Source organism: Mesocricetus auratus, unplaced genomic scaffold, assembly GCF_017639785.1.
Source record: "Mesocricetus auratus isolate SY011 unplaced genomic scaffold, BCM_Maur_2.0 Super-Scaffold_4256, whole genome shotgun sequence".
Taxonomy (NCBI): domain Eukaryota; kingdom Metazoa; phylum Chordata; class Mammalia; order Rodentia; family Cricetidae; genus Mesocricetus; species Mesocricetus auratus.
Window position 1 is genome coordinate 46511557 of NW_024429182.1, and position 25767 is coordinate 46537323.

The following is a 25767-nucleotide window of genomic DNA, read 5'->3' on the forward strand; positions in this document are numbered from 1 at the left end:
GAGATGAAGAAGGTCATTTCATAGTCATCATGCGAACAATCCATCAGGAAGAGGTCTCAATTCTGAATATATATACCCCAAGTACCAAGTACCCATGTTCGTAAAAGAAACATTACTAAAACACAAATCACACAGAAGGCCTTACACAGTTATAGTGGGAGACTTCAACACCCCACTCTCACAACTGGACAGGGCCACCAGACAGAAACTTAAAGAAACAAATGGATTAACAGAAGTTAGTTCTGTTAAGCCAATTGGGTTTAACAGATATCTGTAGAACATTCCATCCAAACACAAAATATACCTTCTTCTCAGCACCACATGGGACCTTCTAAAAAATCGACCATATACTTGGCAACATAGCAAACCTCAACAGGTACAAAAATGGAACAACCCCCTGTATCTTATCAGATCACCATGCTTTAAAATTAGATTTTAACAACAACACAAATTAAGAAACCCTACAATCTCATGGAAATTGAACAATGCACAATTGTACCATTCCTGAAGAAAGGAAGAAATAAAGAAAGTAAAGACTTCTAGAATTCAATGAAAATGAAGACACAACATACTTATGGGACACAGTGAAAAGGCCAAACCTAAGACTAATAGGTATAGAAGGCAAAGAAACCTATCTTGAAGGTGCAGAAAACATATTAAACAAAATAATAGAAGAACACTTTCCCAAACAATAAAAGCATGTGACTATGAAAGCACTAGAAGCTTACAGAACACCAAATAGACTGCACCAAAAAACCACCAATCAGTCCCCTTAGCAAAAAATAATCAAACACCAAACATACAGACTGAAGAAAGAATATTGAGAGCAGCAAAGGTAAAAGGCCGAGTAACATATACAAGCACACCTCTCAGAATTACACTTGATTTCGCAATGGAAACTCTGAAACCCAGAAGGTCCTGGATAGATATTCTACCAACATTAGAGATCATGGATGCTAGCCCAGACTACTATACCCAGCAAAGCTTTCAATAACTATAGATGGAAAAACCAAGATATTCCATGAAAAACCAGATTTGAACAAAATGTATCTACAAACCCAGCCCTTCAGAAAATACTAGGAGGAAAACTCCAACCCAAGGAAGTTGAGTACACTCACAAAAACATGTGCAATAGAGGCTCTCACATTACCAAAAACCAAAAGAAGGGGGAGGGGAAATCCATACAAAATACCACCAACAAAACAAGTAAGAATCAACAATCAATGGTCATTAATTTCCCTGAATGTCAATAGTCTTAACTCACCTGTAAAAAGACACAGAATATAAGAATAGATATGAAGACGGAACCCATCCTTCTGTTGCATCCAATAAACACATGGAAACTTCAAAGACAGATGTCACCTCAGAGTAAATGGTTGGGAAAAGATGTTCCAATCGAAAGGACCTAAGAAACAAGCTGAATTGGCTATCCTAATATCTAAAAATTACACTTAATACTAATATTAATCAAAGGAGATGAAGTTATTTCATATTCTTCACAGGAAAACTCCATCTCAATTCTGAACAACTATACCCCAAATGCAAAGGCACCCGCAGTCATAAAAGAAACATCACTAGAACTCAAATCACAAATAAAACCTCACACATTTATAATGGGAAAATTCAACACCCCACTCTCACCACTGGAAAGTACTACCAGACAGAAACTTAACAAATAAACTAGAAGAAGTGATATGACCCAATTGGGTTTAACAGACATCTATAGAACATTCCATCCAAACACAAAAGAATATACATTCTTCTCAGTGCCACATTGGACCTCCTCTAAAATCGACCACATACTCGGCAGCATAGCAAACCTCAACAGATAACAAAAATAGGAATAACCCCCTGTATCTTATCAAATCACTGTGGTTTAAAGTTAGGGGTCAGCAACAACACAAATTACAGAAAGCCTACAAGTTCAGGGAAATTGAACAACATTCAATAGCATCACTCCTGTGTCAAGGAAGGAAGGAAGGAAAGAAGTAAGAAAACATATTGAAAGCAGTGCTAACAAGTTCATAGCACTAATTGCTACACATGAAGAAACTGGAGAATAGTCACATGAGAGACTTAATAGCACTGAATGCTCTAGAATTAAAAAGAAGCAAACTCACCCAAGAGGAGTAGATTCCAGCAAATAATCAAATTGAGGACTGAAATCAATAAAGTAGAAACAAAGAAAACAATACAAAGAATAAAAAAAAACAGTTGTTTCTCCAAGAAATTCCACAAAATAGACAAACATCCAAACTAATTGAAAGGCAGAGAGAAAATATGCAAATTTAAAAAATCAGGAATGAAAAAGATGACTAAACAATGGACATGGAGGAAATCAGGTCATACTTTGAATCATCAGGTCATACTTTGAAAACCTGAACTCCACAAAATTGGAAAATTTTAAGGAAATGGAAAAGTTTCTAGATAGTAAACAATTCCCATAATTAAATCAAGAACACATAAGCAATTTAAATAGACCTATAACTCTTAATGAAATAAAAGCAGTCATCAAAAGACTCTAACCAAAAATAGCCTAAGACCATGTGGTTTCAGGGCAGAATTCTACCAGAAATTCAAAGAAGAGCTAATACCAATATTTCTCAAATTGTTCCACACAAAGGAAGCAGAAGGATAATTGCCAAACTCTTATTGTGAGACTATAATAATCTTGATACCCAAATGACATAAAGAAACAACTAAGAAAGAGAACTACAGACCAATATCCCTCATGAACATTGATGCAAAATACTCAATAAAATACTAGCAAATCGAATCCAAGAACACAGAAGAAAAATGATCACCATGTTCAAGTAGGCTAAATTTCAAGAGATGCAAGGATGGTTCAACATATGAAAATCTGTCAATGTAACCCACCATGTAAACAAACTGGAAAATAAAAACCACATAATCATATCACTAGATACTGAAAAAGTCTTTAACAGAATCTAACATCCCTTCATGATACAAGTCTTGGAGAGATCAGGGACAACAGGAACATACCTAAATGTCACAAAGGCCATATAGAGCAAACTGACAGCCAACATAAACTAAATAGAGAAAAACTCAATGCTATTCTTCTAAAATCAGGAATAAAACAAGCTTGTCCACTCTCTCTATATATATCTTCAATATTGTAATTGAAGTTCTAGCTAGAGCAATAAGACTACAATAGGAGACCAAGTGATAGAAATTAGAAAGGAAGAAGTCAAATTTTCACATGATATGATTGTTTACATAACTGACCCAAAAAAACTCTACACAGGAACTCCTAAAGCTGACAAACACTTCAGTAAGGATACATGATCAACTCAAAAAATCAGTAGCCCTCCAATATACAGACGATAAATAGGCTAAGAAAGAAATCAGAGAAACATAACCCTTCACAATAGCTACAAACAACATAAAATATCCTGGGGGTTATCTCTAACCAAAAAAGTGAAAGATTTGTATGACAGGAACTAAGAGTTTTTAAAGAAAGATATTAAAGAAGGTATCAGAAAATGGAAATCTCTCCCATGCTCTTGCATAGGTAGAATCAGCATAGTAAAAATGTCAATCTTACCAAAAGCAATCTACAGATTCAATGCAATCCCCATCAAAATCCCAGCGCAATTCTTCACACACCTTGAAAGAACAATTCTCAACTTTATATGGAAAAACAGAAAAACCAAGATAGCCAATATAACGCTGTACAAGAAAGGAACTTCTGGGGGCATCACCATTCCTGAATTCAAACTCTACTATAGAGTTTGAGTAGTGAAAACAGCATGGTATTAGCACAAAAGCAGACAGGTAGGTAGATAAATAGAATCAAATGGAAGGCCCTGATATTAATCCACATTAATATAAACACCTGATTTTTTAAAAAGAAGCTAAAACTATACAATGGAAAAAAGAAAGAATCTTCAAAAAATGACACTGCTATAACTGGATAGTTACATGTAAAAGATTGCAGATAGACACATGTCTATTGTGATGCAAAAGGCTTTATTCTGAATGGATCATAGACTTCAAAATAAAACCAGTCACACTGAATTTCTTAGAAGAGAAAGTGGGAAGTACCCTTAAAAGAAATGGTACAGAAGAACAGTTCCTGAACATAACACCAGTAGCATAGACACTGTGATCCACAATTAATAAATGGGACTTCCTGAAACTGAGAACCTTCTAATAGATAAAGGACACAGTGAACAAGACAAAACAGCAGTCCACATAGTGGGAAAAGATTTTCACCAATCCCGTATAGGACTAATTTCCAACATATACAAAGAACTCAAGAAGTTAGTCACCAAAACACCAAATAATCCAACTGAAAGGTGGGATAGAGAACTAAATTAAGAATTCTCAGTAGAAGAATCTAATATTACTGAGAGGCATTTAGAAATTGAACAACATCCTCAACCAACAGGGAAATGCAAATCAAAACAACTCTGAGATGCCATCTTCTACCTGTCAGAAATGGCTAAAGTTAAAAACACCAACAACAGTTTATGCTGGAGAGAATAGGGAAAAGGATTTACACAATCGAGTATTACTCAGCAGAAAAAAACAATGGAATCTTGAAATTCGCAGGTAAATGGATGGCACTGGAGGAAGCCATCCTGAGTGAGGTAACCCAGTCGCAAAAAGACAAACATGGTATGTACTCACTCATATATGCATTTTAGACATGGATCAGGATAGTGCCAGTCTGCACTTCCACTGATAGAGAGTCTGGGAAACAGGAAAGAACCTAAAAGATATGCATATATGCATAATACTCAAGAGAAGAGGATTGAGACAAGATCCTCTGAATGGATGGGGAACACGGCAAGGGGTGGGAGGGAGTGGGAGCTGGGAAGAAGAGAGGGGGAGAAGAGGAAGAGAGAGTAGGTCATGGGGGAACAGGAAGTTGAGTGGGTGGGGGTAGAATAGGGGGAAGAGGGAATCATAGGTTAGAAGACAGGTCAGGCACCAGAGTGACCTCTAGTGATCTAAAGGGATAACACCAATTGGCAACCTAAGCAATAATGGAGAGACCACCTCGATTGCCCATTCCTGATAATGAACTTGATGTCTATAACCATCCTGGAGCCTTCATCCAGTGACTGATGGAAGCAGAGGCAAACACACAATTAAGCACTAAACTGAACCCAAGGAACCCAGTGGCAGAGAGAGAGGAGTGATGAGCAAATTGGCAAAGAATGGGCTGGCAAAACCAGTAGAGACAGCTGATCTGAACAGGGGAGAACTCTTGGACCCCAGACTGACAGCGGGGAGGCCAGCATGGGACTGATCTGGACCCCTGAAATGTGAGTGTCAGTGAGAAGGCCTGGGCAACCTATGGGGCCCTGAGCAGTGGATCAGTGTCTATCCCTGGAATACAAACAGTCATCGTGTGCCCATAGCACAAAGAGGGATGCTTTCTCAGCCTGGACTCTTAGGGGAGTGCCTGGACCCTACCAGGAATGAAATGACAGACTCTAGATATCCCCTATGTGGAAGGAATTGGTAATAGGGTGGGAGACTGGGGAGGGAAGGGGAGTGCGGGAGGAGGGGAGGGAGAGGGAACTGGGATTGACATGTAAAACAAGCTATTTAAAATTAAAAAATGATTTAAAAAAGTAATTTCAAAGAAAAAATGAAAAATGACTGCCTGGGCAGTCACTCAAGATTCCTCTGCGATGTCAGTGTATAAGCCTAGCATATCTGACAGAAAATTCTGTGAAGCAGATAATCTGAAGGACTATTGTGCCTTGTCTCGGCAATGTTTGTAGTCACTCTTTTGGTGTCATTTTTGTCAAATTTGGGCAGCATACTGTCAGATGTTGAGGCAAGGGCACTTTCTTCCCCAATGACTGACATTGGTCCCAGAGAAATTAAACTCAATGTGGAGTTTCTTTGATGTCCTTCATCTTGTCTGCACTAGATTTGTGTCTCATTGTCATAAAAAGAACCTATGTTATTAAAACATTTTAAATGCCATATTTTATAGATCTCTGAAGTGTTTGAAGACAACTTGTCCTTTTAAAATATATCTCTGTTTGACTTGGTGAACAGTATGATTGTAAGTTTTATTGTAATAGTTGATTATTTAATAACCTTTATTTCCTTATTATCCTATATAGCTAATGATAATAACTTCCAAGGACTAGAAATTTGCAATGCCTCGTTAAATGTGATGTATACTTACAATACCTTGAACAATATTAGAAATGTATATACAGCATGTTTTATCTAATTAATTTCTAATTGAATCCATATACAGTATTTGTGTACAATATACAAAATTCCAATCCAAAGTAAAATATTTAAATTTCTTTTAAAAAAGAGGAACACTCCTCCATTGCTGGTGGGAGTACAAACTTGTACAGGCACTTTAGAAATCAGTATGGCTGCTTCTCGGCACACCCATATATAGATATTATCCATAGTGCAAAGGATAACCAGCTTATTATCCACAACCCCATCAAAGCTAGGGAGACCCTAAAAGAGACATACATGGTCCCATGGAGAAGGAGTTAAGATCTGTCTAATTCAAGATCCAGAAATTCCACTCTTAGGTATATATCCGAAGTATACACATTCATACCACAAGTGCATCAGTTCAACTATGTTTATAGCACTGTTGTTTGTAATAGCTAGAAGTTGAAAGCAACCTAGATTCCCTTGAACTGAAGAATGGATAAAGGAAATGTGGCCCATTTACAAAATGGAGGACTACTCAGCAGGAAAAAAAAAACAATGACATCTTGAAATGCTCAGGCAAATGCATGGAACTAGAAGAAACCATCCTGAATGAGGTAAGCCACACACATAAAGACAAAAGCGGTATATACTCACTCATATATAGATAATATCCATAGTGCAAAGGATAACCAGCTTATTATCCACAACCCCATCAAAGCTAGGGAGACCCTAAAAGAGACATACATGATCTCATGGAGAAGGATAAAGAGTTAAGATCTCCTGAGTCAATTGGGAGCACGGGGGGGGGGATAGGGAGGTAAGAAAAAGAAGAGGGAAGAAAGGGAGGGAAGAAGAACATGAGAGATCAGTAAGATCAACTTGGGGAAAGAATAAAGAAGGAGAGCAAGAAAATAGATACCTTAATAGAGGGAGCCATTATAGGTTTAAATACAAATCTGGCACTAGGTAAATGTGCAGGGATCCACAAGGATGACCCCAACTAAGAATCTAAGCAATAGTGGATAGGGTACCTTAAATGCCCTTCCCCAATAATGAGATTGGTGGCTACTTTAAATGTCATCATAGAGCCTTCCCCTAGTAGCTGATAGAAGCAGAAACAGAAACCCACAACTAAGCAGTGAACTGAACTGGAATCCAGTTGTAGAGAGGGAGGAGTGATGAGCTAAGGGGTCAAGACCATGCTGGGAAAGCCCATAGAAACAGCTGACCTGAACAAGTGGGAACTAACGTACCCCAGTCTGACAGCTAGGGGACCAACATAGGACCAAACCAGGCCTTCTGAAAGTAGGTTTCAGTGGGGAGGTAAGGACAGACTATGGAGCCTCTGGCAATGGAAACCTAGTGCATAAATGGGCTTTGGAAGCCCATTCCCTATGGAGAGATATTCTCTCAGCCTAGATACATGGGGAGGTCCTAGGCCCTACCCCAAATGATGTAACAGACTTTGATGATCCATCATTGGAGGCCTGGTGGACTACAATTGAATTATTAATTGCCATTAGTTGTATTTATATCATAACCCATAGCATGTGTCAGCATAGCAATGTGTATATTAAGCTTCTTTCAACACAATCCATTTATATAAAATATATAGATTCATGATTTTAGTTGATTTTGAAAATATTAACAACATCTTGCTGATAAAAAGATTACAGTTAAATAATAATCCATTAAAAGAGTATATTAATATCCTACATTAGGAATATTGTCAAACAGACCACAAAAACTCATAGCTATGATCATGAATACAATATTTTTCTTTTACTATACAATAAAGCTACAGAAATACAAAATCAGTCCTGAAATTTAATTCCAATGGGAAGAAAAAGAGAAAAGCAAAAGCATTGCTCATCTTAGAACATTAAAAATAAATCAATGTAAACTATTTTACCATCAGCAAAACTTTTGTTAATGCACTATTGACCTCCTTGTTCCTCAGGCTGTAGACCATAGGGTTCAGCATGGGTATGACCATGGTGTAGAACACAGATGCTATTTTGTCAGTGTCCATGGAGTGACTGGAGCTAGGTTGCAAGTACATGAATATAATCGTCCCATAGAAAATGGAGACTGCAGTGAAGTGTGAGGCACAGGTGGATACAGCCTTTCGATATCCAGTACTTGACTTCATCTTTAGGATAGTGGCAAAAATGAATATGTAGGATATCCAGATAATGAAGAGAGCAAAAAAGATATTGAAGCTCACTACATAAACAAGAACCAACTCACTGACATGTCTGTCAGAGCAAGAGAGAACCATAACTGCTGGAATATCACAAAAAAAGTGGTGAACCTCATGAGACCCACAGAAAGAAAGACTGAAAGTGTCTCCAATGTGGATGGAGGCATTCAGAAAGCCACAGAAATAGGAACCTATAGAAAGGCACACATACACACTTGTAGTCATAGTAGTAGTATAGTATAGAGGCTTACACACAGCTGTGTATCTATCATAGGCCATTGAGGCCAGGAGATAATTCTCAACAGTAGCAAACGCTACAAAGAAGAACATCTGAGTAGCACAGTCATTGTAAGAAATGACCCTGTCTCCTATAAGAAGACCAGTCATGACTGTGGGGGTGACAGCTGAGGAATAACAAAAATCAACCAAGGAGAGATTTCCTAGGAAAAAGTACATAGGTGTATGAAGACGAGAGTCCAGAACAATAAGGAAGATCAACCCCAGGTTTCCCACTAGGGTGATGGTGTAGATGAGGAGGAAGGTGATGAAAAGGGGAATCTGTAGTCCTGGGTCATCAGTGAGTCCCAGCAGGAGAAAGTGTGTCACATCTGTCCTGTTCTTCATCAGTGTCATCTTTCACTCATGAGATGGTCCACAGCCATGGGTAAAGAAGAACATGATGATGAAGAAGTTGAACTAAAAGGAAAAGCGTAAGTGAGTACATAGGTCTTTTGGTCAACAATCTGTATTTTGAGATTGTCTGGAAAAATGGACCTTTCCCCAAATCAAAACTGATGTTTTATTTATAAAGATGGTTATATATAATTGATTTTAATGATTATTAATGGAGTGCTACCGAGTTTTAATATTATATTCTATATACTAGTAAATAGATGGGAACTATTTAATAATGATAAAACTATTGTGTGGATGATCTCCAAATTTACCTCTTACATCCTTATATCTCATTGTCTCTGTTGGTCACTTTTCAAGGAGTGCTCTACACAGCCAATTTAGGTGACTACTCTTTGATTCCTCTCAATGGTATTAGAACTTGCTTTTCTGTAAATTATAGAATGCAAGAAATTGAACAATTTACACATATTACTAAAATATGAAAGGCTAGTCTGCTGTGACTTTATTTAACATTTGCTGATTTTCAAGTAGCAAAATTCAGTCAGAATTGTAATTAAATTGAAAATAACATTAAACATAATTATGTGGCTGCCTTGGCAAGAACTCAGCATTGTTTGAGTTACAGAGTTCTGTTTCTATTTCTATGTACACATTTCTGTTACAGTCTTTTTTCCTAGGGCACAAGGGTCAGGAATAAAATGTCCTATAAAATAACTACTTTGGCTTGCCACTAAGTTAATTATCCTTCTTTTTTATCTGTATTTTGGACAGTATCCTAAGAATACATAGAGCTGCTTAAAAACTACCATTGCTGAACATAGAGCATTTCATAGATATAACTCAAAATGTATGACTTTCTCTCTCCCTTTTCTCCATCTCCCTAGGACAGCAGCTACTAGCTTAGAAGCTTATCTGTGTTACCCTCAAACTCTAATAAAATTATTCTCAAACATCATTCTGAGTTTATTTCTAACGTATTTTACTAATGAGAATAGGAGATGAATATGGAATGACAGATATCTTGATAAAAGATGTTGTATATCTTTGTGTGCAGTAGATATGATGGGATAACTCAGGTGATAGTAACCACTTAAGCTTGATGCAGTTCTGAAAGACGCAGACAGTAATCATAAGCTACAGCCACACATAATCCATCCACTGTGTAGGATTAATTAGTCCTTACTAACTTCCTGGACCACTGAAAAGTAAACAAAGTAATTAGACCAACTTGGGATACTACTTTAAGAAGACAAAAAGACAGCAAAATGTTGATGTTGATCACATCCAGAAATTGTTAGCTTTCATGTTGTATTTGGATAGGAGAGTGATCTTGTTTGTGCTGATTTGATGTATATGGACACTATTCCTCCTCAAGTTGTCTTTCCTCCTACAGTAGCACCACTGAGTATCTGTGTTCTCCAGGGTGTTCCTGCTCCCTCTGAAAACATTGGTTGATATTACTACAATTACCCAGGATCCAGTTTCCTTGAAAAGAATATTTTCAGTTAGTGAATGTCTATTTTCCATCAACTTATTCTTTCCTTCATCCTGTCACACCATACTAAAGTTACCAATACTAAAATAAAATTAACAGTTTATGGTGCTCTCTGTCTGTCACATATCTTTTACAAGTGCCTTCTACTTTATGAAATCATTTGGTATGATGTGGCTGTCGTATAATAACAATGTTTCAACTCCTATATTTGTTTTGTCTCCTTCGATACAGAAGTTTATTTTACCACTCAGGTAGGTCCCTAATTCCTAAGATGAAGCTATCATCCTGCTTCATGCTTTCAAAATGACTGCAAAAAGGGCAGTTTTTTTTCCTTGAGTTGAAGCCTGTGAAAGATTATCTACCTAAGACAAACACTTATTTACCACCAGCAATCTACTGAAAATCGGAATACTTCCGGTTATAGTCTGCAGTTAATAAGAGATTTGCACAAGAATGTATAACTAGGTATTTTTATTATTATTGATTTTGGAGGTATTATTGAAGAAACTCAACATTTAAGAATTTACCAGTTTTTCTAAAGTTATTTCTTTACTTTGAAAAATTCAAGTTATTTTTAAGCCTCATAGCTGCATTGAACTCATAACTTCCACACTCTTGTAATGTAATGATTCTCTGTGTGATTGCAAGGGAACTGTTTGTATTTTTTAGTGAATCACTCAGCATTTTTGAAATTTCAAACAGATTAGCTTATTCTTGGTTTTTTTTTTGTCTTTTGATATTTTGAGACAGGGCTTCTCTGTGTAGCTTTGGAGCCTATCCTGTCACTTGCTCTGTAGACCAGACTGGCCTTAAACTCACAGAGATTTGCCTGCCTCTGCCTCCTGAATGCTGAGATTAAAGGCATGCACCACCAAAACCCGGATACTCTTGTGTTTTCTTATGCCTTTTTCTGCAGTAGTAACATAAATATGAAATAGACAACATTCACAGATATTCAGTATGTCTTAGTTCTTGAAAGGTTCATAGACATAATGTGTTAAGAGAATACCTACATTTCATAAGATGGAACTTTTCTGCATTCATGCCATGAACCCACTTAGTTCTTTTAAAGAAACTGTTTCCATCATCCCTTTGTCTTTTAACATTATTCACTGTAAATGTTATTGCCCAACTCACTTTCCATAAATTTCAAGTCTCACTGACAAAGGTTATGCAATGTATAAGACCATCAGTTCTTTTAAAGAAAGAACAATAACTCCAACAGTGAGTATGAGATCATCAAGTCACCTACAGAATGCTGGTTACACAGATCTTTCTTAGGTAATGATTGAATATTTTCATGCTATCTGAGACACTGAAGAACAGAGGAAATAGAAATAATAGGAATCTACTTCTTAAAGTCTATAAAGTCTTCCTCTTTCAAAGAAGGGTCACTCACTTGCCTTCTTACAGATCAAAAATGAGAACATTGCATATCTCACAAAATTTATCCCTTGTGACTGAAGAAAAAGATAACAAGTCTACATGACATCACACCAATTAAAAGTCTGTTAATATAGCTTTTACCTTTGAGTGTTTTTCCTTAACCAAGCATGAAGTTTGACAGAAAATCTTCAGTCACAAGGTGGCCATGAAAGAGATAACAGTGAATACCATTCAAATGCATAGATGAACTCTTATGAAAAAAGACATCAAGCATGTTGTTATTTAAGAAGCTAATGCATGAAGAACAAGAAAAACTATGTAGACTGGGATATCCCTAGAGATTTAATTTATGGGAAGACCAGCAACTCCCAATCTCCTTCCTAGGAAAGAAGCAATTAAAACTGTGGGTACTCATATGCCTTTGGGAACTGCTTCTGATTGAACTCAGAGAGTTATTAATGATAGTGAAGTAAGGAAGTCATGAAGTTGGGATAAAAGATGAGAGGTGAAAGGCTAGTAGTGGTGGATGTATATGATCAAAATAGATTATATCAATTTATGAAATCATCACATAATGAATTAAACATCATGAACAAACAGGAAAGACTGGTTACTCTCACTGTCCACTTGTGCTCATATTACTTGGCTCTGTGTCCTTTTAAGGTGTTTCTATTGATGCATATTATCTATATTCCAGAGCCCACACACTGTAGTGTATATATATATATATATACATTGGTTTTACGAGACAGGGTTTCTCTGTATTGTTTTGGAGGCTGTCGGTCCAGCCCGGCCTTGAACTCACAGAGATCCACCTGCCTCTGCCTCCCGAGTGCTGGGATTAAAGGCGTGAGCCACCAGCACCTGGCTGTAGTATATATTTTTGTGTAATGTGTCTTGCATATGTTCTACACAATGCCTGTACCAATATATCTGAGATTATCTTATATAAGTTGTAAAAACATAAAATAAATCTCAACAGACAAAATAAGAGTCTTTTAATAAATAAACAAGTGGAGATGTTTGAAGTGGAGATGTAATGAAACTTTAGAGAGGGTACCTTTTTCTGCATGGAATGTTCTAGTGTTCAATTAGTCTCAATGATGAGTCTGAAAAGAAACTGAAGTACATGTGTTTTGTATTGGAAATATGTTTCAGTATTATTTATCAATTAAAGAACAAAAGTCAGAAGGCTATAGAGATTTCCCAGTGGTTAAGAACACTTATTGTTCTAGCAAAGGATCAGAGTTTGGTTCCCAGCAGCAATGTCAGGGGGCAGACAACTGACCTGTCATTCATTCCAGATCAAGGGGATCTGATGCCATTGACTTCTACTGGCACCTGGACTTATATATGACCACACACATAAATTATATGCATGCACGCACACACACACACACACACACACACACACACGGGTGCACAAACTCTTAAAAATACTAAAATAATCCTTGAAAAAATAAAATGCTTTTTCAAAGTAAATTATAATATGGTTTAAAAATACTGGTGAAAGTAACTATGAAGATCAATTTAAAACTAAGTACTGTCATAGTATTTTTAGATTAATTTTTTCTATGTAGTTCAAATAATACAAAAGGCATAGTTGTTATCCTGTTAGTGGACATAAAATGCCTCAAGATATCATTTATTATCAACGAGCATAAACTTGGAAAGAGCACCTGTGCAATAGGAGCTGGATTGATTACTGCTTCAATTTTCCTTGTAGTTCTACAATTTTCAATAGCATTGACTTCCCTCAATCTAGCACATTCTGGATCATTTGCATGTGTGGAATTTTCATATTTAATAGCCAGAAAAGCAAATTTGTCATAGCAAATAAGTGTTCTATTACTTCTGATTGTGATCATATCCCTATGTAACCAGAGTTTGACTATGAGATTTGGTTTAAGGAACATATTCCTAGAAATGAACTCAATGAAGATTCTTTCTGGTTTTTAGGGGCTTAGCTTTCTAAAGGGCACCAAACACTATATTCATCAGGAAAGAGAGAATGGCAAACAAAAATGCTATTTGACATTATTAAAGCATAAAATAGCATCATTGAACACTGAAAATAAAGCATGTGAATAAAATGGTGTATATCAAGAAATTTGTAATAACCAGTTACCCATGGAAGTCCAGATACAAAGAGGAAGGCCTAGGATCTCCCCCAAATGATGTGACAGACTTTGATGATCCCCCACGGAAGGTCTCACCCTACCTGGGGAGTGGATGAAGGGTGGGATACGGAGGCTGGTGGGGGCCAGGGGACGATGGGAAGGAGAGGGAACTGTGCTTAATATGTAAAATATGATTGTCTCCAAATTAAATAGACAAAAAATTTAAAAATGTGATAATCTTTGAAATCATATATCAGCTTAAAAATTCATGTGTTGGAGCCGAAGTTTCAAGATGACTTCATTAATAAATGAGACCTTTATAGGAGATGATTAGAACATGAAGCAATCCTCAGTGTGGCAGTGTGTGTTCATCTCATAGGAGGCAATGAAGATATTTCCACATCATTAAGGGCCAGTGAACACTACATGGCTATTAGGGAGTTAGCTAGACTTTTTCATGCATTTCCTTCTTCCACTTAATAAGGATTCAAAAATCTCATCTGTGAGAATGGTAAGGATTCAGGCATTGTGCTAGCCTGCTCCTGTCACCTGGCAGAATGCATTCAGGCAATACCCTGGTCACCCCAGTGTTCCATGATTACTAGCTTGCATTCAGGTGCAAAGGACACCTTTAAAGTCAGACACTGGCCCACTCACACTCCTCTCTATCCTGCTCTCTTTCTTGCTTTTCCTCTGGAGCAGACAGGACTTCTCATACCTCCCTCTTCTCTTCTGTTTTCTCTCTGTCTCTGTGTCTCTACGTCTCTATCTCTCTTCTCTCTCTCCCCCCACTTCCCTTTCTAATAAAACTTCTCACTAAATTGTCTGCCTGGCATGTTTACCCCCTTTTTGGCCACTCTCCCCTGCCATTGAATACACCAAGCTTCCCCTAGCTTCCTCCAAGATTCCCCCAAGAACTTCATAGCTTCTGTATATTTTCTTTCTACATAAGGAAATAGAGCAAAAAGATGTCCAACAAGGAAGGAACCCTCATATAGCTTAGCCTCAAGTTGTTGGCAATTTGAATTTGTACTCCCAAGCTTCTAAATTCTAAGAAATAAATACCTCTTGTCTACACGTTTTATCCTATAAGGTGCATAGCATAAGACAGATAAACCATCACATCATGAATGATACTTTTGAAGGTTTCGTAAAACATAATGTTTCTTGTTACTCCTGATTTCATGTGTGGAAGAGAAAACAAGATAAAGAATATGATTGCTGTTTTAGCTTGTAGCTATATTGCTGAGGATAATGAAACCAGTCCAATCTTGTGAGTGGCTGATGTGGAAACCAATAGGATAGTAGTTTTAAATTATTCTTTCACTTGACAAAGATATGCTACTTAGGAAACTTGGTATTCATAATTAAGTGGCATTCATCCAAACACTCTTAACCCAGTGTAAAACAGCATACTGATCTCTCTGAGCTAGAGAGATTCTTTAAGTGTTTATTTTGTCATTGATTGCTCTACCAGGTCCCATTAACTGTGGCTTTTAGATGCAAATGAACCATGAATTCCCACACATACTAATGAAGGTCCAACCCTGAAAATTCGGACTTGACAGTCTCCAAAACTGAGTAGCACTTATTATTTAAAACAAAAATAAAATTATGGTGACTGTGCTTCATTGAATGTAAATGATTTTTATTAACTAAAACTATTCATTTTTTTGTTTTACCCAAGTTTACCCTCCCTCTTAACCACATTTCCTCTCCCAAACCTCCTCTCTGACCCACATTAAATCCACTCCTCCTCTGTTTTTATTCATAATGGTCATGCCTCCCATGTGTCATCAGAGCATGGTATATCAAGGTGAGGTAGGACTTAGCTCCTCTCCTCATATTAAGGCTTGTTAAGGCAACCTAGTATGATGCATAGGCTCCCAGAACCCTGCCATAGCCTCAGTGACTGGTCTCATAACTACTGCTAGGAATCCTACAAAACTCCCATGAGTCTACATGTTTTTTAAACAAATGTCATTCATTTTCAATATTGAAATTCACTTTGAAGCTTTCCTATGTTTAGCCAGTGTAAATCTGATCATGACCATTTCAACACCTTACTCAAAGTCCCCTGAGCCAAAGCAAACAAATATATTTCCCTAATTCATATAAATTTTAATTTAACAAAATAATTAATATTTACTTACATTTCATCCTCCCTTCCAAGTTCCAACTCCTCCCACATACCCCTCACCCAGAAAAATTGATGTTTCCTTTCATATATATATATATATATATATATGTATGTATATATATATATATATTCATACAAGGTCTGAGTCCAGTTAGTGTGGCTTTTGTTTATCTGACTTCAGGTCTGACCAATTTATACTGAATAACCAATAAGGGGTCTCATCCCTGTAGAAGCTAATTCTCCCTCTCTCAGTCCTTAGGTGCCTGTAGTCCTCTCCATGGAGATAAGTTTCTTCCCCTTTAGCATAGCATTTGTATTGGTATTGCCATTTTATGGGTCACGTTAGACACCATTATTGTTGATGTATCATGGGTGTTGCTTTCAAGCCATTTCCTCTTTTTAAAAAAATGTATTACCTGAGGCCAGTCAGTACTATTCACAGATGTAAAATTGTGATCTTTTTTATCTAGAATGAAAAGCATATCAATAGACATCCTCCAAAGAAAGTAGGGTTGTTACAGTTGTCCCATTTGGAAATGAGCCCCCCACAGTCACTTCTCTGCACTTAGACCAGCTGTGGTAATCTCTAATGACCTCTGCCTCAAACAAGAAGCTTTTTTCTGAGGACTGAGTGCCACACTAATCTATGGGTGTAAGGGAAAGTATTTAGATGTCAGTTGGAATATTTTAATCAGTTGTGGGAATTCTCAAATACAAATACCAATTATTTACATAATATTTAACTTAGTAATGATATTTAAGGTTTTATTTAAGCCACTTAATTAAACATCAATTCATAGTAAAACTTATTAGATGAGTTTATATTGTACTTAATAAAGGGAATCATAGGACGTCATTAGGAATAGAAGTGACGAGTGGAAATTTAGTGAGAATGTACAAAATAATGTTTCAGTAGATCAGGAAATTAGCAATGTCTCTTGAAATATGCTAAATGTGCCTGCAGTTGGTAATTATTATGTGGGATTCACTGACATAACCCATGATTCAATAGTTCAAACTAAATTCCACATGTATGCTACCCATTCATAAATTGTTTATAGAGAAGCTATACTGGCAAAGACTTCTGACATAATATTAAGTACCATTATTTTTATCAGAATATGGTAATTATACACAAAAGTTTTCTTATAGCATTTTATACACACATACAAGTATTTTTAAGCTATTGTCTAATTCAGTCTATCATTTTCTATCACATATACATGTGCATGAATGTATGAGATTTGTGCATGTATGAGCATGTGTGTGTCAAAGTAGAAAAATATTTGAACAAAATATTCAAATGAAATATTTTATGCTCCCATGGAATTTATATTCTGCATAAAAGGATGCGTAGGTATTGACATTATGAATACATGCTCAGTGAAGTGTAACAAAACTATTGAGTATGACAGAAGAGGGCAGGACACTGTAGGCAGTGAGTTGAGCACAACTAAACCATGAAGGTGGTGATGGCAGGATTCTTTGACTCAGTACATTTGAGGAAGGTCCTGAAAGGTATAAAATCCTTTCTCAAAGGTCCTGAGGCAGGATCATACTTGTAACCACATAAAGCAGGCAATGATAAGACTGAAGGCATGACAAGAGAGAATGCAAATAAGCCAAAGTAAAAACGAAATAGGCAGCTCTTTCATAAAGGAACATTCACATTATCACTCTTTTGAGAGAACAGTCTAGACTATTTAGTAATAGATAAAAACATTGATTTTTTAATTTTTCAATTTTTTAATTTTAAATAGCTTGTTTTACATGTCAATCCCAGTTCCCTCTCTCTCCCCTCCTCCCGCACTCCCCTTTCCCCCCACCCTCCCACCCTATTGCCAAATCCTTCCACATAGGGGATATCAGAGTCTGTCATTTTACTCTGGGTAGGGTCCAGGCACTCCCCTAAGAGTCCAGGCTGAGAGAGCATCCCTCTTTGTGCTATAGGCACACGAAGACTGTTTGTATATCAGGGATAGACACTGATCCACAGCTCAGGGCCCCATAGGTTGCCCAGGCCTTCTCGCTGACACTCACATTTGGGGGGTCCAGATCAGTCCCATGCTGGCCTCCCCACTGTCAATCTGGGATCCAAGAGCTCTCCCCTGTTCAGATCAGCTGTCTCTGCTGGTTTTGCCAGCCCATTCTTTTATGTTTGTATGTTCTTTGACAAGTTATCCCCCTGAAAATTAAAATGTGAATATATTGACTACATAAAAGACCATGATCAAGCCCAAATTCTAATCCACAAGAGACTTCAGAAGAGTAGGTCTTTATTTATAATATACAAGAAGAATATTCACTGTAATTTAATAAATAATGCATCTTCTGAAACTGGATTCCTAGAATGGCAATGAAGTAAATAAGTAGCATGCAGCTTTTACATTATAATGATCAAATTAAAAATTAATTTCTCGATAACAAACGTGGCTGGATTATTTTCTGTGTTGCCCAGTGAAACAGAAACAAAATTGAATGAATTTAAACACACATGTATACAAAGCATGACATTTATTATGAGTATGGTTTCATGTGATATTGTACTATGTAAAACCCCTAATATGTTGACTGAAATCTAGAGAATAAAGAAAGTATGTAGTCAATGCAGTCTGATTTCAATACCCTAAAAATGGAAAGAGTGAGATGGGTACCATAAACTTTGAAGTTCAGACTGAATTTCTGATGTCAAAGAATCAGAAAAGATATATGTTCTCTATAAAGCAGTTAGAAAGGGGAAGGGGAAAATAAAGAAAGAAGTTAGAAGAGAGAAGGGGAATGACAGAAGATGGTGAAAGAGAATGGGAGAGATGAAAGGAAAAGAACAGAACCACCTACAGAGACAGTGAGAAGAACCACTGGTTCTTTATCTGGCTTCTGTTCTATTCGGGAGTGCCTACAATGAATGAGACGCTGTCAGCACACATAGATGTGGGAAAATCTTTATAAATTCACTGCTGCAAGTATAAGATATTTTTAGAGAAACACTTTCAGGCACAAATAGGCAAATGTCCTATATTTACCTGGCTTAATCTAAATCCATTCTAATTAACAGATGATATCAACCTCCAGAACACACGTGTTTAATTTAACTCAAAAATTACTCATGTCAATGAGTGTCTTTCTTCTTAAGTTGCCCATATGCATGTCTGTTGTTCAAAAGCTTCTTTCTACACTTATGTGCTTTCATCTTCACTTGCTGGGGAAAGATGAAGAAAACTGAGCAAATTCATCAATATCCTGACTGAAGGTTTGTGTAAGCAACTCCTGATGGTTTTTTTTTGACATTTTTAAGCTGTTGAGCATTTATTAGGATATATTTGATACTGACTTATTCAGAGTGGGGCCTGGGAAATTTCAGACCCTTCATTTTACAACTTAGCTCATAGTCAACAAATTTGCATTATCACACAGTCCCACAAATTGTTAGTGCTCTTCATTGTGATCTTTCTCATTCAAACACACACACACACACACACACACACACACTTACACACACACTGCCTCCCTCTCCCATTCTCTCTCTCTCTCTCTCTCTCTCTCTCTCTCTATCTATCTCTATCTCTATCTCTATCTGTCTCTCTCTTTCCCTTCACACTCTTTTTTTTATATATTTTATTTTCCAGTTTAAATTTAGATAAGAAACGAGGTTGCTTCACAAGTCAGTTCCAGGTCCCTCTCCCATTCCCTCCCCTCCTCCCCTGCCCTCCCCCCAACCCCCCCCGTTATCCCCTCATTCCCCCAGGGAGGGTGAGGCCCTCCATGGGGGTGTCCATAGTCTGTCATTTCATATAGGGCAGGGCCTTGACCCTTCCACAAGAGTTCAGGGTGAGAGTGCACCTCACATTGTTCTATGGGAGTCCAAAGTCCGTGTGTATACTTGGGATGGGTACTGATCTGCTGCCCAAGGCTCAATAGATTCCCTAGGCCTCCTCACTGACACCCAGATTCAGGGGGTCTTGATCAGTCCCATGCACACAATAATTTAGGTATGTGTTTTTGGGAATAATTTTAATGTTTGTTTGTGCAAAACAAATGTTTCCTAGACTTGCACAAAAGGTGGGTTTTAAATGTAACTCAGTAACAAGAAAATTCAGAAAAGACTGAATCCAAGTATCATGAGTCTCTGAAGTGAGAAATAAAAGTCACAAATATTTTGCTTCCCAAACTATCTTTTTGAATGCACCCTTCACCTCTTTGTTCCTCAAGCTGTAAACAAGAGGGTTCAGCATGGGAATGATGATGGTGTAGAAAACAGAGGCAATTTTGTCAGTGTCCATAGAGTGACTGGAACTGGGTTCCACATACATAAAAATAGCAGTTCCATAGAAAATGGAGACTGCGGTGAAGTGGGAGGCACAGGTGGACACAGCCTTGTGATGTCCTGCAGCTGACTGCATCTTCAGGATGGTGACAAAAATGAATACGTAAGATATCCAAATAACTATGAAGGCAAAGAATATGTGGAAGCTCACTATATAGACAAGAATCATCTCACTGACCTGTCTGTCAGAACAAGAGAGAACCATGACTGCTGGAATATCACAGAAAAAGTGATGGACCACATTAGAATCACAGAAAGATAGACAGAATGTGTCTCCAATGTGTATGGAGGCATTCAGAAAACCAATCACAAAAGAGCCAATGATCATCCATGTGCACACACGTGTAGTCATGGTGGTGGCATAGTGTAGGGGCTTACATACTGCTGCATAGCGATCATAGGCCATTGATGCCAACAGGTAATTTTCCACAGTACCAAAAGCTACAAAAAAGAACATCTGAGCAGCACAGTCATTGTAGGAAATTACGTTGTCTCCTATAAGAAAACCAGCCATGACTTTTGGAGTAACTGCTGAAGAGTAACAGAAGTCAACCAGAGACAGGTTACCTAGAAAATAGTACATGGGAGTGTGAAGCTGAGAGTCCAGGACAATCAACAGAATCATCCCTAGGTTCCCTATGAGGGTGACAGTGTAGATGAAGAGGAAGGTGATGAAGAGGGAAAGCTGGAGGCTGGGGTCACTTGTGAGTCCCAGAAGGAGAAAGTGTGTCACTTCTGTCTTGTTATTCACCATGTTGTACAATATCTGCAGCAATAAAAAGTGCAATGTGATAACAAAATGAAATAGTAATCAAAAGGTATGAGGAATGTATGCACTCTTGCTATTGCAGCTACCCATTTCACACTAATACTTTCCAAAGAAAGTATAAACTTGAAAAACTAATTGAATGTATCAATTGTTTACAAGGCTGCACAGCATCAAATTTGGGTAATCTGCACAATTTTAACATTTTATCAATGTGTAAGCAGGCATAAGGACTGTTTAATAATTTGATGAAAATCATTAGTCTGGATGAACCTATTAGAAAGCTCATTTTCCTAATTACACTTCCATTTGAACGCCTTTCAAAAATTGCTGCTGACACATTGATTTAGCCTGTACAATACCCTCTCAGCCATGTTACTTGTCACCTTTTATAAGTACATGAAGTGAGCAATTCATTCATACTGTTATGATCCTTAGTTGCAATCTTGTCTCTGTAACCGTGTGAATTTTTAATTCAGAATAGATAATTCCTAAGTAGGCCTGAAGTAGATTCAAGTTAAGTTAAATTTAAACCTTTGATTCAAGTTACAAAACTATTAACTAGCATTAGTCACAACACTCTAAACTGACAGTGGAGGTAAAATCAAGCAGATAGAACCCTGAAGGATGTCTTCTGCCCTCTTTTAATTACAACAATGTCATCAATTAATTAATTTATATATTCTTTTAAATTTCATTTTACATTCCAACCACAGTTTTCCCTCCCACCCCTTCTCCAGCCTGTCTGTTGCCTCCCCTCTCAGTCTACCCCCAGTCCACTCCTCCTCATAGGTAAGAGTTCCATGAGTAGTCAACAAAATCTGACACAATAGGTTGGGGCAGAGCCATGCCCCTCTCCCATGCATTCAGGCTGAGCATAGCATCCCCACCATAAGGAATTTGTTATTCTTATTTGGCCTGTAACTTTTTCTGCACTAGCTCATGATTATTAGATCCTGCATATTGATGTATATTTATGTCTGTAAACTGAAGTTAAAGATGGGTTTGCCTATTCAATCTCAGGGCATTCTTAAAATGGGGAATTATTAGGGCAAGTTTAACTACCAGAGACAACTCTAAGTTCTGTATATCTCCAGTTATGTGCATCAGAGAATTCAGGTTCTTCAAATAGATGTTGCCATTTGCCTCCTAACATCGTATTTCCATCAGAAAAATTCAGATTATAAATAATGTCTATGTTCTATTAACACTGTTAGGCTAGTATATAAATAAATAAAAATAAAATAGGTTAGGATAAAAAGAAAGTCAATTTTGAATGTTTATCATAGGTGACAAAGCCTATCATGTTATTATTAGGATGGGACAATGGAAATCATGGTTTGGTCATGGTCAGTCCTGGTAATGCAGAGCTTCATTTGCCATGAGTGAAGAGTTGACATTTCACTGCCCAATTTTCCATATCATAAACCCTGGTATCAGTGAGTGTCTACACCTTCCAGAATTTAGTTATCTTTACTCCAAACATACAGTTGCTGCTTTTGTAATACCATCTGAGCAATTTTTTTGAAAAATTTCCTTCATGAAATTTTCATTTTAATCTGGGCAAAAGAGTCCAACACTGTTAATACATAATTTTCCTTTGTGAATTTAATATTACCACCAACTATCATAGACACTGGGGAGTGAAAGGGGCCTTTAGTTCTCAAATCAGTTTTGTTGGCACATTCCATCTTCTAAAATATGGATTTGAACTTCTCTAGTATAGTAACCATATGTATTATTTCCTTATTTGAATTATAACTCTGGCTTGGAGATATTCCATAGTTAACTTGGCCTTCTTTACTGTAAGTCAGTGGAAATTTCAGTTAATCAACCTGGTCTTAAAAATTATTATGTTGGGACTCTTATATATTGTATTTTGTGGGAATGGGGTAGGTAACATAGTTATTCTTTTATCAGTAAGGGGAGTGAGAACTAGAGGAAATATGTGCAGTTATAAAATTATAGATGCAATATAAGAATACTCAAGATGTTTGGACTTCATGTGTGTTTTTTCCTATGAGTGAGTGTGTGTGTGTGTGTGTGTGTGTGTGTGTTTCAACCCTTCGATGAAATGTAAACATACAGTAAAGAAGATAGTCATTACCTCATCAATCAAAATATCAGTTCTTTTACTCCTGCTCATATTTTATAAGACACATGAATTGCAAAATTAGACATTTTGACATATATGTTCCAGTATCGCCTCAGTTTAAATAAGTCTTTTGAAATCATCTCTATTCTCAAAGAACCTATTATAGAGTGAGGTTCCAGAATACTTTGCATAAATTATACTTCTCACTTGAATACGTGTGAAACATGGAATGGCATGCCACTTTGCTAGAAGAGAAAGAATATTTAATTCAGAAAGTTATTTTAAGTCATAAATTCAGCTATATTGTAATTAGTAAATACTATCAGATGATCTCACTCAGGAAGGGGTCAAAATATTCTACCTTTTGTAATGCAGAATGATGAAAAGAATAGCAGCACACATCAAATAATGTATGTATCTTGCATACTTTCTGTATCATTTAAAGAGTCACTCACCTCCATTATATTTGCAAAAGACACATTAATTTTCTCTCACAGGACATATTTATGTCTGCAAATGACAGGTGAAAAGTTACAAAATATCGTCTGAAGAGGTCGTCATTGAAAAATACATATCTTTCCTCCTTGATCTCATATCTTACCATGGTTGAGGCATAAGAGCAAATCATGAGGTCAAGAAATGCTATTATGTACTCAGAAAGATTGCCATTCAAATAAAGGATATCCAATGGGGCATGTTATACAGAACACTTCTTATAAAACACATAATACTGAATCACTTTGGGTAGTACATGGGAAACTGGAATGATTACAGTGAGTTAGAAATCTCTAGAGATTTCCCTCTAGAGAATATATAACCCAAACATCCAACTACCCACCCAACCGAAGAAGCATTTAACTAGCCTCTAGGGATCAAGATGTTTATTATCTCTTCCAAAAATAAAATTTATTATTTCATTAATAAGAAAATATTACGATATATCATAGTGCATTATACCATGAATTATTTACAGACACACCATGTGATATTTAAATGAGACTAAATGTATCTCCCTCCAAAGATTCATTAGATCTTTATGATGAAAATTCAAATGTTTTTCTTCTCTGGAACTCACTCATTGTCCTTGAATGTTATCTATAGTCATCCTGCTGTGTAATAGCACACTAAAACATATGATCACAAATAATAACTACTATACAGCCTTTTTTATGTCCCTTCACTCCTTTGTCTGTATTCTTTTGTCACTATTATTCAATTGTCATCTTTTGTGAGATCCACTTTTAAAGGTGCTACATATGAGTGAAATCAGTAAGCAACTGTTTGTCAGTCTGGCCCATTTTACTAACATTGTGATCTCTAGTTCCATGCATGTTTCAGCAAAGTCTGTTTACTTGTTTAAGCATGAACACTGTTCAATGATGTTCACACTCCACATTTTCTGTATGTTTGAGCAGCTGACAGATGACCTGTATGTTTTCTTGAGCTAGTTATTTTGAATGAAGCCACAGTCAACTTTGAGAGAGATGCATCCTTTGCATATTAATTTCATTTTCTTTGAATTATGCTTAGTAGTTGAGTGACTGGATCATCAAATGTTTTTATCAACTAATAAATTTGCTCTAACAAGTACAACTATGTTGCATGATTAAACATTGTTCTGAATATCAAGCTTTCTTCTCTTCACATTTGCATAATGAATTTATGCTTCTCACAGACCTTCCCAGTAGTGAAGCTGAAGATATTGTGTTGCCATTCTCTCAACTTTTACAGAAGTAATTAAAATGGCATTTATGTCAAAGAGAGCGTTATGCTAACATATATCAGCTTCCTTGGGATCAATAATGTCTTTATATACAAAATTTGATAAAATGTGAACAACAAAACTACTGGTAATATATCTGCCTAATTAATATGTTTGCCCACCAGCATGTTTCACCTCATCCAAGAATTAAGTATAATTGATGTATGTAATGGGCCACTGGAACATTTTCATGGTTTCGTTGTTAGATTGTTCTATTTCTTAGAACACACATTCCATGTTTCCATTGTCTTTTATTGCCTACGAAATATCCAAATTAAATAACCTAGAAAATGCATTCGAAAATAATTATGCTTCCACAGCTGTTGTCTTATTGTGACAAGATAAAGAAAAATCCTTTTTATAATTTTTTATTTAATTTAGAGACAAGCTTATTTTATATATCAACCCCAGTTCCCTCTTCCTCCTACTTTCTCATGCACCCCATCCCACCGCCAGCCACTCCCCAGGGAGGATGAGGCCTTCCATGTGGGATCAAAATCTTAACCAAATTACTTATACAACTATGTAACAGACATGTAGCAGCATAAGTAAGAAAGAAATAAAATGAATGATAAATTGAAAAAAAGGTAATGGAAACATGCTATTGAAAATAATACCTTCAGCTGCCTGAGACTAAGATCTCAAGGCTTTTTATATCCTCCTAGAGAG

General features: G+C 36.8%; 2 protein-coding genes across 2 annotated transcripts; both read right to left on the minus strand.

Moving 5' to 3' along the window:
* Positions 1 to 8074: 8074 nt before the first annotated feature.
* LOC106020828 (olfactory receptor 5B3-like) lies at positions 8075 to 9007 on the minus strand. The gene has a single exon (XM_013110702.1). It carries the CDS (start codon positions 9005 to 9007, stop codon positions 8075 to 8077), a length of 933 nt encoding a protein of 310 aa, XP_012966156.1.
* Positions 9008 to 20296: 11289 nt separating this feature from the next.
* Positions 20297 to 21229, minus strand: LOC101829926 (olfactory receptor 5B3-like). Its single transcript, XM_040732534.1, has one exon. It carries the CDS (start codon positions 21227 to 21229, stop codon positions 20297 to 20299), a length of 933 nt encoding a protein of 310 aa, XP_040588468.1.
* Between the last annotated feature and the right edge of the window lie 4538 nt (positions 21230 to 25767).